This window comes from Uranotaenia lowii, chromosome 2, assembly GCF_029784155.1.
Source record: "Uranotaenia lowii strain MFRU-FL chromosome 2, ASM2978415v1, whole genome shotgun sequence".
Lineage (NCBI taxonomy): Eukaryota > Metazoa > Arthropoda > Insecta > Diptera > Culicidae > Uranotaenia > Uranotaenia lowii.
Window position 1 is genome coordinate 107,929,352 of NC_073692.1, and position 18,074 is coordinate 107,947,425.

The 18,074-nt window shown below is 34.2% G+C and overlaps 1 protein-coding gene across 4 annotated transcripts in view; it reads right to left on the reverse strand.

Annotated features, from left to right (window-relative positions):
* Nucleotides 1–606: 606 nt before the first annotated feature.
* LOC129745796 (protein lingerer-like) overlaps nucleotides 607–18,074 on the reverse strand; it is a 159,981-nt gene continuing 142,513 nt past the window's right edge. For 3 of the 4 annotated variants that reach the window (XM_055739141.1, XM_055739143.1, XM_055739146.1), the window contains one exon: nucleotides 14,020–14,963. In XM_055739141.1, coding sequence (XP_055595116.1) covers nucleotides 14,103–14,963 — 861 coding nt within the window. In that variant the 3' untranslated portion in view covers nucleotides 14,020–14,102. Of the gene's footprint in view, nucleotides 4,044–14,019; nucleotides 14,964–18,074 lie in introns of those variants that run through there. The other variant, XM_055739142.1, reaches the window with a different exon arrangement.

Sequence of the window (18,074 nt, forward strand, 5' to 3'; positions counted from 1 at the left end):
ATAAAAAAGTGTCCAATATAATTTTAAAAAGACATAGTCATTTTCCTTTAAAAACAACCGTAAGGTTATAAAAATACAACATTAAACTTAATAAAAAAAACTCATAAACGCAGTCCACATATTAAAAAATCCAATAAAAGACTACCAGTTTTGGAGATTCCCGTTTACTGTGTGAATTCTATTCAAAGATCATATTGTCAGCTGGAAGAAAATCAAAGTGTTCGAAAAAGATCCAAATCTTTCAGACATGATTTTTTACTGTGATAATAACAACTAAACCTCCTAGTGTTCATCCTCCGAACTACTGCTGCTTCCTCTTTCCGACGCTTGAGCGCGCTGTTGATGCCATATCGGCGATGTTTTGAAGGTCGACATTAAAGGGTTCTTGTCCATGGAAACTCGTTATCCCAATGTCGACTTGTCAGTTGTCTATGCTAAAATAACTGTAAGCGCTCTCTCGTGACAGTTTTTGCAACCTTCAATAACAAATGCAATGGATATTTCAGGGACAAATTGAACAGATTGTTCAAATTCATCGGGAAAAAGGTGATTCTTTCAATCGAAACAGCTCGATCATTATTGTTTTGAAATGTTATTTATTCTCCATTGAATGGTTTCAATTTCGATTCACATTTCAGCAAATTTTATTTCATGTATGTTTGTCTTTTATCTTTTTTTTCTCAAATCAAGTCGGTTGATAGAACAGTTTAACAAAATCGAAATCAAAATTTTAGATCACTCATCCGAGTGCTAGAGAATTGAAGTTCCGTCCATCTGAATCCGTTTTATTTATTTTTCTGTTGAGATGTGTATAATTATCATATCATATTGGTTTCCACATATCTCCATCACTTCCCCAGCGATAATAATCCATCGATTACAATCCAATTATTTTCGATCAATTAATTTTTTCGTATGAATTCCCGTGTTACGCTCTCTAAGTGGAATGCAATCCGATTTTTACGACACCGATAACTTCATTTCTTTGCCAAATTTCCGACCCTCATTTAGCTTCTTATCTTCGTTTGGGAAGCCGATCAATTTCAAATAAAAACGGTTAAAATTCGACTTTACAATGTGTTTTTGTTTTTAAAGTGAATTCTTTATTTTCTTTTGTTTCAATTTATTCCTAAATTTCAAATTGAGTTCACTACTAATGCTCATATAATTAATAATTTGTGTCTTGTCTTTTTTTTCTCTTCATAGCAGCTGTTTGCATTCTTTTGTTAAATTTTACACCTCTCTCTATCAGTTCGAACTGTTTTTTAATCATTTGTTTTTTTTTTTGTTTTCCAACTACTTATTGAAAGTATCTCTCTCGACTTCCGCCGAAGCGCTATGGATATCAAAATTGTTTTGTATAGATTAGTTTCGATCATGATTTTCTATGGTGTGACTGTGAGTATGTGCAATATGTAGTAAATGGTTGATTTCATTATTAGTTTTCATTTGTTTATAATGTTTTTCTATCGATTTGTGTTTTGATCCGTGCCACGATTTTGCCAATCAAAGATTTTTGTTTTAATGTTTTGTTTTTTTTCTTATATATCATTATAAAATTGTCAAGTCTTTTTTTTCGCCTTTATGTTCAAACTGAGTTCGCCCACGACTTTGTCATGAATCATTTTTTTCGCGATATTCTTGGTATAAAAGATATTGGATTTCATTAAATTCTAAACTCAAAAAGTTAACAAAGAAAATCGGATGAGGTAAAACAAATATTGTTAGTTCAACTTCATAGTTTCAAATCAAAACAAACGATATTGAAAAAGTGAAGTCTCAATTTAGAAAACGATTAACTGATAAAGGATTCAACGTTCAATTTTTATTTAAATATACATCTGAACTCAATGTTGATCGGGCACTCGAAATCATAACCTTTTAAAGATGGCCGCATGCGATCATGGCAATCAAAATTGGACTTCCACCTTCTTCCACCGCCTATTCAGATTTATGCTTGATTGTGTGTTTTTTTTTCCTTCTTTCTACTGCTATTGGTTTTACAATTTGTATGAGCATGTGTATGTTGTAATAATCATTATTTGTTTTACTTTTACTATGATTCGGTAAAATAGAATAAGTGTAATCGTGTGTTCTGCACATAACCTAACATTGTTCGTTTAACGTAGCTTTTGATAACGGTGAAAATTTAGAAACTTTGCTTGTTTTTGTTTTAACGTCTGTGTTGAATGCTTGTTTCCGGTTGTCGAGATTTGCGCATTTGAGTTTAACCTACTAATCGTGTTGTTAAATTAGTTGTACTGATGGTTGTTTTTCATTATTTCGCTAGTATCGATTTGTAATGTATTTTTTTCTTATTTCTTTGTCGTAAGTTTATGCGTATCGTTTTACTTGTTTTTTTAATATTCGAAGTTGACTGCTTCTGGCATTGATCGTTGAGTTGGATTTCATCAACACGGTGAACTTTTGTAGCTCATTTTCTTTAACCTTTCGGGATTCGGGAAGCTTATGAGAGAATTTCTGTTCAACATCAGGTATCAGATACGATCAACGACAGATAAGATGGTCTATGGCAGTTTTTTCTCGTGATAACAATAACATCGTAACTAATGAAAGTATGGCAGATTAAGCAGTTATATACTTTTTTTTTTCGAGACTTCCGAACTCAAGTTCTTCGATATTGAACTGGCTCAAATGATCCAGTGGCTTGCTGGAGATTAATAGATTAGAATTTCTGAACTCAAAATATGATTTAAAAATTTTGTTAATAAAGACTTAACCTCAAAATATGGATTAGTAACAAAAAATTAAAACTTTACAGAATCTTAAAATTTCCAATCGACTGATCCGGCTATGTTGAAAATGTTTTTCGGCGATTTCAGTCTCACTGAAATGATACTAAGGTTTTTGTCATGAGTATGTATTAAATTGACACTCCTAGAATTTAAAAAAGTGAAAAAATCTGGACCAGTTTTGATAAAAAAAAAACAATTCAATTAAGTGCTGAAGATTTTTTTTAACCTTTCCAAGCCACCTAATCCTTAGAGACTATTGCCATTTGAAGGTTTTAATTTTCACAGCCAGGGGAGATTTCAACCAACTTACCAAGTCTTTTAACATTCCCTGAGCAAAACACGAAGTTAGTGTCCTTACACTTTAACACGTTTCGAATATCGACAGACACCAATTTTTTGGGAAACGACCTTCGAAAGGTCCCTCAATCGCTTAAATCATTTATTTCTACCAATCAAGTTCGATCACTTCGATCACGATGATGAATCAACAACTCTGGATCGGTTTAAAATTTGTACGCATTCTCTGTTTTGTCAGTTTGATCTTTTGGTATTTTTCATACTTAAGCCTTCAGCTTACTCAACGATTAGAACTTCACTCTTACGTTGTTACAATCTATGTTGTTAAGGAAACATTCTCCTTTTTTTCAAAACTTAATAAAATGCTACTAAATGGTAAAATCACAAAAACGCTTATTTCAAATTAGTTCATAGTTTGCACAGTGTGGTTTTTTTAAATGAAATAATAACTATTCACATGGGTTGCTTACAAGCTAGTAACAAATTATATTCGGAAAATGGATTATTTTCCCCAATATCAACGTGGGGATTTGATCCGCGATCATCATTGGGAACATTTTCACACGCTAAGCATTACACTTGATTTCTACTACTTGGTTCACAATCTTCTACTAGATTTTTTCCGATTTTGACACGTTGACTACTATTTCACCTTTTTAAGATTTCAAAACAGAAAAAATCACTGATAAATATAAAATCCAGTCACTTCCTCTTGTTTTCCTTCCTTTCATTTCGCTTGACGATACTTGGATCAGCGCTTATCCTCAGAAATCCTTCTTCCTCGATCGGGGTTGCTACTGCTCACTACCATCAGTAGGACAAACGTTGAAGCGGTCGTCAGGAGGAGGGATCACCATCATCTCCATTCCACTACCGCACCCGTTCGTCGTTGGCTCATCATCACCAGCAGAAGACGGACAGTTCCCCGCTGGTCGAGTGGTGATGGTCGCTGCCGTGCGGACGCCACGTGGTCACCGAGCGGGCCTTGAGCTGGAAGAAACGTTTAAAAATGTAGTATTGAATTAAAAAAAGGAATTACACACAGTTGACACGAATTACATAAAAATGACGATGTGTCCTTAATAAAATAAATTAAAACAGCGATAACTTATAAAAATTCAATAACAAAAAAAATCTAAATAACGTGGTTTAATTAAAAGGAATCTTTCGATTGCTTTGATTCAGTTGAATCATTCAACCAAGTAGGCTCACAACACAATAGAGTTAAAATAGTTAATTATATGGTTCTTGAGTCGTTCCTATTATTAAAACAAATTCAATTCGAACAATTGAAACCATTTGTTGATAAAAATGTATGAGTTGATTATTCCCGCTACAATCAGAACAAACGCAAGTAGGTATACTTTTTTGCTCAAATTTTGTATGCTTTTTCTCAAGGTAGCCTTAGTCGCAGTCACTCATTGTTGGCGATTTCTGCATATACCGTACTGTTAACGAGAGTCAAACCACGCTCCGGACTGGTTCAAACAGTATATTATCCGATATATAATGATTAATAATGAACTTCAAATCTAAAAACATAGAATTGAAAGAATATTGACGGATAGAAGATTAGAATAAGGTGAAAGATGTTGAAAATGAGCTGAAGGGTAATTCCAGCGCTGCGCTCATTGGTGAAGACCGTCGCAAAAATTGTCAGTGGTACAAAATTTACAAGACGAGGCCAATTGTACCGAGGATGGCGCCGATACCAGCAGCTAGTGAGTCGCCGCAATTTCGCCCGTTTACCTTTGTCGGGTTAGACTACTTTGGTCCAGTTGTGGTCAAGATCGGAAGGAGCAGTTTCAATAGATGGGTGGCCTTATTCACCTGCCTCACAATACAGGCTGTCCATTTGGAGATTGTCTTCTATCTATCAACTGAATCCGCCGTTCGTCGCTTTATTAGCCGCCGAGGATCGCCTTCTGAAATTAACAGTGACAACGGAACGAATTTCCAGGGGGCTGAAAAAGTAATGCGTGAGCAGGTCAACGCCGGTCTAGAGGCCACCTTTACCAACCAGAACACTTCTTGGCATTTCATCCCACCTGCCGCTCCACATATGGGAGGTGCCTGGGAGCGGATGGTGAGATCGGTGAAGGCTGTGCTTGCTGTAGCATACTACGAGCGACTCGATGACGAGAATCTGCACACATTGTTGGTCGAAGCTGAGTCGATCGTCAATAGTAGCCCTTTAACCTATTTGCCGTCGGACAGAGCTGGTGGTGAAGCCCTGACGCCCAACAACTTCCTGCTAGTGAGTTCCGATGGGGTCCCCCAGCAGCCGGTCGAATACGTGTGCGGCAACAAGTTGCTGGGTGGTGCGTAGAATCTCCTGCAGAGACAGCTGGATACCTTTTGGAAGCGTTGGACGAACGAGTATTTGCCGACACTGACGAGGCGAACGAAATGGTTTGACGAGGTGAAGCCCGTTGAACCGGGCGAGTTGGTTGTGTTGGTGGAGGATCGTAAGCGGAACGGATGGAAAAGAGGGCGTGTCCTGAAGGTGATTACGAATCCAGACGGCAGGTGTCGTCAGACGAGTGATGAAACGTTTCGTCGAATATGAATCTACAGAGAGGTAACTCAAATCGACAGAGGGATCGTATCGCTCTCTAACGATTTTGCATCATCTAATCGGCAGAGAGAAACACACCATACGCGTGCCTTGGGTGAGTGCCACGAAATAATCTAAGACACGCCCTCCAGAGAAACACACGAAAACAATCCGAATCGTGTTTGTATGTTTCCCTTCGAGACGCGTGTTTGCCTGCCTGAAAAGTCGACTGCTACGATTGAAGCACACATATAAAAAAACACGGGGATAAAATGCGAGCACACCGTACGAGTGTACGATTCAAACTGTTTTCGCATGTACGCATTCGTATTTGTTGCCTCTAGGTATCTCGGCAGGACAAACCGAATGGGAATATTTGCGTTTTCGCAGTGTCACCAAAATTATTATTATTCTAAGTTCGGTGACTCAACTCTCAATTTTTTGCATGCTCTGTCGATTTCTGAGAGGACGCGCTTACTGGGTGGCTGTGTTGGAGTCCAAGATCGTGGAACACGGACTCCAGCCGGATTTTACCAGGGGGAGACGTGAAGACGTGAAAAAGGAAGCATAGTTTCGGAAGAAGAAAAAGTTAGTCGTAGGTAAGGCGAAAAAGATTGGTGGAAGAGCTTTAATAGTGAATAGTTATCGAAAAGTGAAGTTCAAGTGGTTGCGCAAGGAGAATCCGCAGGAAAACTATTTGTCGAGGTAGTCTTGATATTGCCAAATTAGAAACCGTAAGTCGAAACTTTTGTAAATCTTTCTTCCATCTCAACACCTTACCTGTAGTTGGTAGTACAGATTCGCTTACGTCCAATCGGACCACATTATGCTGTGCGGGTTTTGAATACCCAACAAACATTTTTGCTGATTTAGAACGCCAATTCTTTGAACATAAGCTTTGTTAAGGTGATGATTGCTGTTTCAGCTTGTTGGCTGAAAAAAGAAATACATCAGCGCTGTTTCAGCGCGTAAGGAAGTTTTATTTCAGCCACTAGAAAGTAGGGGAAAATTGGCTGAAGAATAACTTGTTCAACATTTGTTCAACCATTTTTGACACCATTCAAATTTGACAGACGTTAGCTGTACAAGGGTAGCTTTGAAAGCGCCTTTTCAGCCATAACAAACTATATGTTGATCATTTGTTTATCAATCAATGCATGAAAGCAAATAGATCAAAAATTTTCGATAGCGAATAGATTGAAGATTTTTTCCATAATGATGGTAATGACCCGAAACTTCTCATTTTGCTAATTAAAATGATCCGGAAAAAGAACTATAATGTTCTAGAAGCATTTCATTTTCAATTTCTTCATATGAAATTGACCTTGATTGGAAGATATTTCGGTTGTTTAAGTATGACTCTTTTCTTATGCTCAGCAGAGTTCATGGTTGGCTCGGTGTTCTGCGGCATGGGACGAAGAAGTCGTAGGTTCGAAGTTCGAGACAAGGTTAAATGAAGAAAAAACAAAACGAGAGGGGAAAAGTAGCTGGCAAACATCGGAAAGATATCGCTCATCATTCTTTTTTTTCAATGATCCGTCAATTGACGTTTCATGTCATCTTCGCTTATTAATTTCCCCAAATCTCGATGTTTAAGGGCTGAACAGCAGCTTCTTCCTGAATTTTGGTTGTCGTTTTTCAGCAAGATAGCTGATTTAAAATTAGAACTAAATAAATAATGATTCAGCGGTTGTTCAGCCAAAAATGTTTTTTGGGTATTTATTTCGCTACAAAGCGATTTCGCACAAATAAAGGTATAAGCACTAAACTAAAATCTAGCACCAATTCTCATCTAACGTCATCTTAAGTGCAGAAACTAATAGGTATAGTATAACCCTATAAAAGCACTGTATTTGCATTGGTTGATGATAAAGGGTTGGCGGGCAAAATGCTGGGAAAATGGAAATGGCGTTCAAATGACGTTAGTTCATGTGGATTTTTTTTTTGCTTCACATTTCTGCTTTGATACTAAATTTGTTATTTGTTTATATGCGCTAATGCATATTAAAGGAATCTCTCGAGTTATATTTCCTACATGATTTTTTTTTTATTTTTCGTCTGAAGATGACCTGCAATCGAATTCATAATATCTACGGCTCTGACATTTGACATTGACTCTGCTCATGAACCTATCAATTCCACGTTAAATCTTTGAAAAAAAAAGTCCTATTTGAGTAAAATTTCTAGCAACCGGTGCATTATTACAGCATCAACCAATGCTAATGTGCTTTGGCCTACTGCCACTGTAGTGCTTACGTAGTGCAAAAAAGCATTAAAGCAAGCTTGTGTGATGCCAATTTAATGCTAGAAAAAAAATTTAGCATTTGTTATTATGATTTAGAACTATGTTACATTTCAAAAGCATTGAGCTTAGCTGATAAAATGCTAGTTGCATTTTAAAACAGTGGTATAATTCTAGTTTGATGCAGCATAGCACTTGAAGGGCTGTTGTAATGGTGTACCGGTTAGCGAGGAAGTCAAGCCAAGACTTTGCTCGGTTGACTGATTGTAAGTGAGGTTATGATTAGTTGAAACGTTATCTAAAACCTTTCTATGTTTTTTGAAATGAAGAGTAAATCACCGTAAATTTATTTTATGAAATTATTTTATCGGCTATATCGGTGAAATTTTATATTCTTTGAGAAAGAATATTTAAGAATTGAATGAATATAGACGGATAGAATATTAGAATAAGGTGAAAGATGTTGAAAATGAGCGGAAGGGTAATTTTGAATTTGAAAAACTTTTCATCACATTTCATCGTTTTGTTCCTCACGGGCCTACTACCTTGCAGTGGTTGATACTGATAGAGTTGTAGCAACCACCACACAATAGTAGGCCTAGCGTGGTTCGTCCCACAAGCGGAAACTTGCAGTACGAACGAACAAAAAGATAAAATATGATCGCTCAGAAACACATTTATCGATAGATGCGGTTCTCGGTATTGTATCTCGTTTTGGCAAAGTAAGGCCCGTACCGTACTTAGTAGCCGCTGGATTGTTCATCGATGGAACCCATTCCCACTCCTTCCGAGTGGTTAGCTCCAAGATTTCGAAGATTTGGAACGATACAAATCGGTTAAACTCTCGGGGATCTCCATTGATCCAGCTCAGCGCTGTTCCGGAATCGAACCACAATACTTGTTTCTTGATCTGCAACAAATGTTCCTCGATAACACTTCGCATATGACGAGCATCTAACACACACATTTGCAACTCTAAGAACGTTATCGACCACGCCTTCAGGGGTGCAATTTTGGACTTCGCGCCTACCAGCGCAACCTTCACTTCTCTGGCAGCGTTCGTTGAGCGGAAATACGTCACACATGAATATGCAGTCTCACTGGTGTCCACAAATGTTTGGACCTCTACCTCATTGATCGCCTCCCGGAAATAGCATCACTAAGCATCAAATTCCTCATCATCAAATTTCTAACACAAACGTATTTTGACTTAATTCAATGATTTAGTATGGTGGTGAACAAGTTTTGATGTATTTAGACCAATAATGGTATTAACAAATATTTTTGTAAGAAAGGGAGGGGGGTAGTTCTTACATGTTCATTATATACTATATCAGAGCTCAAACAATTTCCAAACGATTTTGACCACATTTGGCACATAATAAAATTCTTGATGTCATGAGATTATTTAAAAATTTCTATACTTCTACCGTGTTTGTAAAGGGGGCTCCTATGGAAAATTTTCAAAAATATTTAATAATATAATTCAAACAATTTGGAACAAATTTCGTCAAAAATTGATAAATATTAAGAGATGATTTATTTATTCGGTAAACAGGTTTTGATTTAGGAAAAACTATTTCCATTTAAATTTTTCTGTCTGTCTGTTTCATATTGACTCGGAAACCAGTGGTCGGAAAATCGCTCAAGAAAAGCAATCAGGAATGGTTTCTAGCTAGAATGATGCTACCTCCGAGTGCTGTGATACGCACGTGGTAAAAGTACCCATTGAATATATGTCGAAAATCAACACTAACTTGATACAAGAAGATATACCATGCCCCACCGGAGGCTACCGTTGCTATTCGTCACGTGGCTAATCGACGGTGATCGACATACTTGGTGATACATTTTGAACGTCGCTCCCTCAATCATTCCCGAACGTCTATCCTCGCATCATTGTTGATAATGCTCGTTAGGCCGGAACAAATTTCAAATCCTTCTTTTGTCACTCAGAGTTGGAACATCGCGAGGGGGGGGACAATAAAAAATAATGCGAAAAACAAATAAATTCGAATAAATTGCACAAAATCTTGCATGCAAAAAATTGCATGCTATATCATTGCACAAAACCTATAAAATAATGAAATTTTTTATTGAAAAATTCAATAAAATCAAGAATACACATGGTAAAATTACTTCCATCTTCCAAAATTTTTTTTTTGGTCTTGTAATCTTTCGGATACTTGAATTTTTTATCAAAATTTCCATGAAATACTAAAAACTTTATTTATTTCCCCCTTCGGGTTTTTGGAAATTTCGAAGGCGGGGGGGGGGGGGGGGAGACAAAAGAAGAAATTGATATTTGTTCCAGCCTTATTGATAGACGATCATTAATGTTTCAAAAGGAAAAATCTGAATAAATACCAGGACCACATGTTCAAAAAAGCTGTAGCACATGCTGGACAGTTCATTGCGGTAACCTAGTCATGATTTTGTCCTTCTAGGCAAAACGAAAACTAAAAAATCATCTGATAGCCTACATAGAACGCTCAGAACTGATACATATCAGTTATGATCCTAAAGGTTGAAAGTCGTTAGGGGAAGGAAATCAGCATCGAGACGTTCGTTGCTGATAGTCTGCGTCCTTTTTTACCTCATCATGTATCGCAAAAGTGTTTCAAATACAGAAGCGTCGTTGTCATGCATGATTGTTTGTATGATTTGGTTGAAGAAGGAAAATTTGACTGCTTTGATTTTTTGGCTCTGAATGTAGTCAAGCATGGCTCAGTGAAAATTATTGATTTTCGGAAGCATGTCGGAAACTACTAAACCGATCAGTGTGAAATTCGGTTTATAGGAGTTTTTGGAATCGGAGATGTTTCTAAAATATGTTCAAGCCGCTCTGACTTTAAGGAGGGGGAGGGCTCCCATACAATTTTTTTAAAAATATGACACAATTCTATAAATTTTCGGAAACTACTAAGTCATTCAACGTTGAATTTGGTTTGTAGCAGTTTTCAAGACCGGGAATGGTTTCCCTAATAATTTCAAACTCCTCCGAATCCTATACTAAAAATTTACACATTTCGAATAATTTTCGAAATCTATTGAACCGATTAACGTAAAATTTGGTGTTAAGCCGTTTTCAAAACCGGGAATGGTTTCTATAACACTTTCAAAGCCCTTCTCTTCAAACCGAAAAAGGGGGGCTCCCATACAAAATAAACAAAAAATGACAAAATTTCAATAATCCTCGAAGGATTTTTGTTAAAAATTCATGAATGAAAGCGTTTTGAAATAATGAGATGATTTATTGAATTCACACATACAGTACCGTTCATAATTGTATAGAAATTGGAAACACGCACACTCTCACTTCGACTTTAAACTTCCATAACTTTTTACTCTGATGATATTGATCAAGTTTTTTGCGTTAGATAGACACTATTATATCACAAAATTCGAGCTTTCTGGAATTTGTGTGGCCTGAGAAACAGTAATTCTACGAAATTCGGACTTTTTGGACTTTTCTCATTCAAACTGTAATATCTCTGAAACTACGCTATATTTTTTATTGAAATTTTGCAGAGTGATTGTTGAAATATAAAGCTAGCATGTCTGAAGTTTTTGAAAAGTTCTATCGATGAGATCAAAAGTTACGCGAAGTGCAATATTTCAGGCATGGATCAAGAAATGCAATTTCTATAGAATTTTGGACGAATGTTTCCATAGGAAAATCATATTCTCTGTTTAACAACCAGTAAATCTATTTCAACCAGAAAATTAAAAGAATATCGCGAGATTCTGATTTCAAAACACAAATGGATCATTTATTACATTTTTTCCTTTCTTCATTGCTTTTGCCAGACATTTTTGTCTGATTGGTGGAGGAAACGATCATGTTCTCATGAATCGCCCAAAATTCTATAGAAATCGCATTTCTAGGTTCAAGCCTGAAATATTGCACCTCGCGTAACTTTTGATCTCATCGATAAAACTTTTCGAAAACTTCAGACATGCTAGTTTTATATTTCAACAATCACAAAATTTCAATAAAAAATGTAGCGTAGTTTTAGAGATATTGCAGTTTGAATGAAAAAAGTCCAAAAAGTCAGTTTTTAATGAATAACTAATTCTCAGGCCACACAAACTCCAGAAAGCTCAAATTTTGTGATATAATAGTGGGATAGTTGATCTATCTAACGCAAAAAATTTGACCAAAAAATATCATCAGAGTAAAAAGTTATGAAGAATGAATGATACATATTATTAGTTCTAAGGCACGAATGCCATACAGATGGTAAAGTGTCTCATATAAAATTAAATTAATAATACATATTATTAGTGAAATCAATTTTTTAGTGTTTTAATTAAGTCTGGCACATTTTAAATTATATTAAAATTTGCCTGTTCATCTAAATTCTCCTCCCGCTTCAAAAATGAGCGTTTTTTTTTATTTGAATGGGTTTATTTAATGTATTGAATATCCCTCATATTTTTTTAAGGAGTGGCTCCTTCAACTTTAAAACCTTCAAGTTACGTTGAGACTTAAGACAATCTAGAAGCTCAGATGCCATGAAAAATAGTTCACTCTTGAATAATGTTGAAATTTTATTGAAAATAAGTTTATTTTATTTGAAATCATTTTAACGAACTTAATTTTTTCCTTGGAAGGGGTAGCAAAGAACACCGGTTCAGCTAGTAACAATCAACACAACACAATATGGGCGGACATGTTAAAAGGAGCTTGATTTGTATGTCAGTGTATTAAACTGTCACTTTTTTCATTCATTTTTAAATAGTTTTGAATGGGTTGCTTTTTCGTAACACTTAAAAGTTTTAAAACACTTACTGAGGTGAGGAGTATAAAAAATGATCATTGACTGTAGTAAATTCAAACGACATTGGTGGTTATAATTAAATGTTTGTTACAAAACCAGATTTCATGTTTCGGGGTAACATTGATCACTATGGTTTTTAAGTACCTCAACATCTTCAAAATTATTATTATGGTATACCTGACCATACCTGATTATGGTGCCATTAGCACAGAAGGCATAAGCATTAATAACAGTAATTTTTGTTTGGCTAAACTGATTTTTTTAGGGGTTTTTTTCAAAAACATTTATAATCAAAAGATGGACATTATTGCTGCATACATCTAGAGACAAAAATTATAAACATTTCTCAATTTTGTTTGGCCTCAAAAACAAATGAAATTTTGCCTTTTTGCAACTCCCCTCCCCTTCTCTTCAATTTGAACTATTTGATAGGGTTTAAGCCATTTTTACTATACGGAATGTCTTATGGAAAATCACCGTATTTTTTCAGTATTCAAAAATTTTCACGAAACTAAACATAAAAAAAGAAAAAGAGTTGAACTTTCATATAAAACAACTCATTTGCTCATAAAGGTATAAATTTGATCAGAAGAAATGTTTGTTTAAGAGCCTTCGAAAAACCAGATATTTTATGATTTTAAAATTACATTTCAAGTAATATAAAAAATCTTCCAATAAAAACCAAATTTAGCTTATTTGTAATTCAATTTATAGGCTATCAAACGTAGTAAACAGTTTTCAGATATTCTAACTTTGGTTATCATGATGGTTATCTGAAAAAATTTCATGTGGATCAAACTTACCCCGTTGATCAAATTTCCCCTAGTTTACGGTACATAAATTTATGGATAGGTATTTGAAAGAGTTGAAATAGTGGTGTTTTCTCCTTCAAAAGTATTCAATCATACAAATTTAAACCTTACAAAACATTATATGTAGATAATGGATGTCTTGGATTCCAAAAAGACACAGCATTTTCCCATTATGTAAACAGTAAGTTCTTTGAGTTAAGTTCACGATCCCCGTTCTCAAAATAGAAATGATACTACTGAAACTATCAATTAAAACTGAACTAATCTGCCAGTAAGCTTTTTTTCTAATCCTGTGATTATGGTATTTAGTAGCTGGAACTAATGATATTTATGATACCGAAGATAAGAACCACTTGATAAAAAAGCAAACACTACTTGATAAACACATTTTGAAATCGAGTTCAGCAACCTTTTTGATAAGAGATAGATCCTCATAGAAAGCAGTCGTCAAACACATCCCAACTTCAACAGAAAACTTCAATATTCTTTCAATTTCTAAAAATGAAATGTGATGAAATAGAACCAACAAAATTATAAAGCAATCATATAAAAAATTTATTATAACAAAATTGAAAAAAGAAATAGCTAGACTAACATATGCATGTAACAGAATCATAGAAACAAATTGAATATCCTAGGTAATGTGTTCCTAAATCAGACGGCAGCGCACTTCCAGCCGGCGAACGCTGACCCGGTAAAGCCACCGCCACGGCTTCGCGGTATCGTATCGAACCGGTAAATACTCACTTGCTGCATTTTGTCAAAATCGAGACATGGCCTGTGGGGTCTCTGGAGCCGACTCTGCTGATGGCGTCCGGTTTGCCTTCGCCGGGGTGAAACCGCACAGTGGAAAACCTTCGCCGGGGGACTGACCGAGCGGCTGATCTCCATTCCACCTCCACCCCCACCGGAAGCACCGATGGCAGCCGCCGACGTGTTCTGGACCAGTGTCCCCAGGGGCATCGGCATCGGTGACGTCGACGTTGATGGGTTTGACGTTGTGCAACTGCCACCATTTCCGGTGGGAGTCATATTGGTTGTATTTGAAGTTGTACTTAACAGTGCTAGATTGTTGTTGTTGTTGTTACTATTCTGCGATGACTGATGAAGATGTTGATGATGTTGTTGATGTTGATGATGGCTGTTGACCAACACGGCCAAAGGACTATCACAGCTGCTTGGCAGTCCGGCTCCGAAGAGGCCACTACTACCGGCACCGTTTCCGGTTCCCCCGAGGGACGACAGGGACGATGCGGTTGACGAGATCGACGAGGACGATGATATTCTGATGTGTTCCAGGCCCCGCCCACTTTCGGTCAGGATCAGCGGAGTCGTCGAGCGTTGCAGGATACAACTGAGGACGCCGGCTCCTCCCCGGTTGTGCGGTTTCAGTGCCTCCAGGGGCGGAGAGGTGCGGAAGTTCACCGGCGGTGCCGACATCAGCGGTTGCTGGTGGTGCAGGTGATGATGATGATGATGATAGTGGTTATGCTGCTGCTCAAGAAGCTGCCGGACCTGGAGGGAGATCAGAAAAAAAACTTTATTGTAGTTTCTTATTCATAAAAAAAAAAATTTGAAAATATGTTAACTGATTTCAAATCTTAAAGTTGAGCGTATTTTTACTAAAATTTATGCTTAGAAAACTCATAAGCTCAGGTATGAGCCGTTTCAAATAAAGAATTTACAAAAAAAAAAAACTCATAAGCTTGGACTGTCTCAGATTTCAGTTTGCATATGTTTGCACTAACAAATGGTTATTAGACAGACAGATGATCAAATTGTTCCAAAAGGGTAGAAATTCACTTTGGACGGAAAAAAATTAAAGAAGGAGTCTGAAGATCATTGTTTTTTGCCAAAACTAAATTTGAAAATTGATTTCATTTTATTCTGAACGAATTTCAATTACTATTTTGATAATGTGTAATTGAATTGCATTTTGAAAGCGTTTCAAAGCTACATTAAAATTGATGACAAATCAACAAAAATCAAAGACCAAAAATGAAAAAAGTATAAACTGGGTAAAAATGAACAAAATGACAAAAAAGATAAAAATGACAAAAATGACAAACACGACAAAAATGACAAAAATGACAAAAATGACAAAAATGACAAAAATGACAAAAATGACAAAAACTGCAAAAATGACAAAAATTACCAAAATGACAAAAATGACAAAAATGACCAAAATGACAAAAAATGACAAAAATGACAAAAATGACAAAAATGACAAAAATGACAAAAATGACAAAAATGACAAAAATGACAAAAATGACAAAAATGACAAAAATGACAAAAATGACAAAAATGACAAAAATGACAAAAATGACAAAAATGACAAAAATGACAAAAATGACAAAAATGACAAAAATGACAAAAATGACAAAAATGACAAAAATGACAAAAATGACAAAAATGACAAAAATGACAAAAATGACAAAAATGACAAAAATGACAAAAATGACAAAAATGACAAAAATGACAAAAATGACAAAAATGACAAAAATGACAAAAATGACAAAAATGACAAAAATGACAAAAATGACAAAAATGACAAAAATGACAAAAATGACAAAAATGACAAAAATGACAAAAATGACAAAAATGACAAAAATGACAAAAATGACAAAAATGACAAAAATGACAAAAATGACAAAAATGACAAAAATGACAAAAATGACAAAAATGACAAAAATGACAAAAATGACAAGAATGAAAAAAATGACAAAAATGACCAAAATGACAAAAATGACCAAAATGACAAAAATGACAAAAATGACAAAAATGACAAAAATGACAAAAATGACAAAAATGACAAAAATGACAAAAATGACAAAAATGACAAAAATGACAAAAATGACAAAAATGACAAAAATGACAAAAATGACAAAAATGACAAAAATGACAAAAATGACAAAAATGACAAAAATGACAAAAATGACAAAAATGACAAAAATGACAAAAATGACAAAAATGACAAAAATGACAAAAATGACAAAAATGACAAAAATGACAAAAATGACAAAAATGACAAAAATGACAAAAATGACAAAAATGACAAAAATGACAAAAATGACAAAAATGACAAAAATGACAAAAATGACAAAAATGACAAAAATGACAAAAATGACAAAAATGACAAAAATGACAAAAATGACAAAAATGACAAAAATGACAAAAATGACAAAAATGACAAAAATGACAAAAATGACAAAAATGACAAAAATGACAAAAATGACAAAAATGACAAAAATGACAAAAATGACAAAAATGACAAAAATGACAAAAATGACAAAAATGACAAAAATGACAAAAATGACAATAAAGACAAAAATGACAAAAATGACAAAAATGACAAAAATGACAAAAATGACAAAAATGACAAAAATGACAAAAATGACAAAAATGACAAAAATGACAAAAATGACAAAAATGACAAAAATGACAAAAATGACAAAAATGACAAAAATGACAAAAATGACAAAAATGACAAAAATGACAAAAATGACAACAAATGACAACAAATGACAACAAATGACAACAAATGACAAAAATGACAAAAATGACAAAAATGACAAAAATGACAAAAATGACAAAAATGACAAAAATGACAAAAATGACAAAAATGACAAAAATGGCAAAAATGACAAAAATGACAAAAATGACAAAAATGACAAAAATGACAAAAATGACAAAAATGACAAAAATGACAAAAATGACAAAAATGACAAAAATGACAAAAATGACAAAAATGACAAAAATGACAAAAATGACAAAAATGACAAAAATGACAAAAATGACAAAAATGACAAAAATGACAAAAATGACAAAAATGACAAAAATAACAAAAATGACAAAAATGACAAAAATGACAAAAATGACAAAAATGACAAAAATGACAAAAATGACAAAAATGACAAAAATGACAAAAATGACAAAAATGACAAAAATGACAAAAATGACAAAAATGACAAAAATGACAAAAATGACAAAAATGACAAAAATGACAAAAATGACAAAAATGACAAAAATGACAAAAATGACAAAAATGACAAAAATGACAAAAATGACAAAAATGACAAAAATGACAAAAATGACAAAAATGACAAAAATGACAAAAATGACAAAAATGACAAAAATGACAAAAATGACAAAAATGACAAAAATGACAAAAATGACAAAAATGACAAAAATGACAAAAATGACAAAAATAACAAAAATGACAAAAATGACAAAAATGACAAAAATGACCAAAATAACAAAAATGACAAAAATTACAAAAATTACAAAAATTACAAAAATTACAAAAATTACAAAAATTACAAAAATTACAAAAATTACAAAAATTACAAAAATTACAAAAATAACAAAAATTGCAAAAATGACAAAAATGGCAAAAATGACAAAAATTACAACAATTACAAAAATTACAAAAATGATTAAAAGGACAAAAATTATAAAAATTACAAAATAGGGAAAAATTTCAAAAATTACAAAAATTACAAAATTTACAAAAATTACAAAAATTACAAAAATGACAAAAATGACAAAAAATACAAAAATTACAAAAATGACAAAAATGACAAAAAATACAAAAATTACAAAAATGACAAAAATGACAAAAAATAC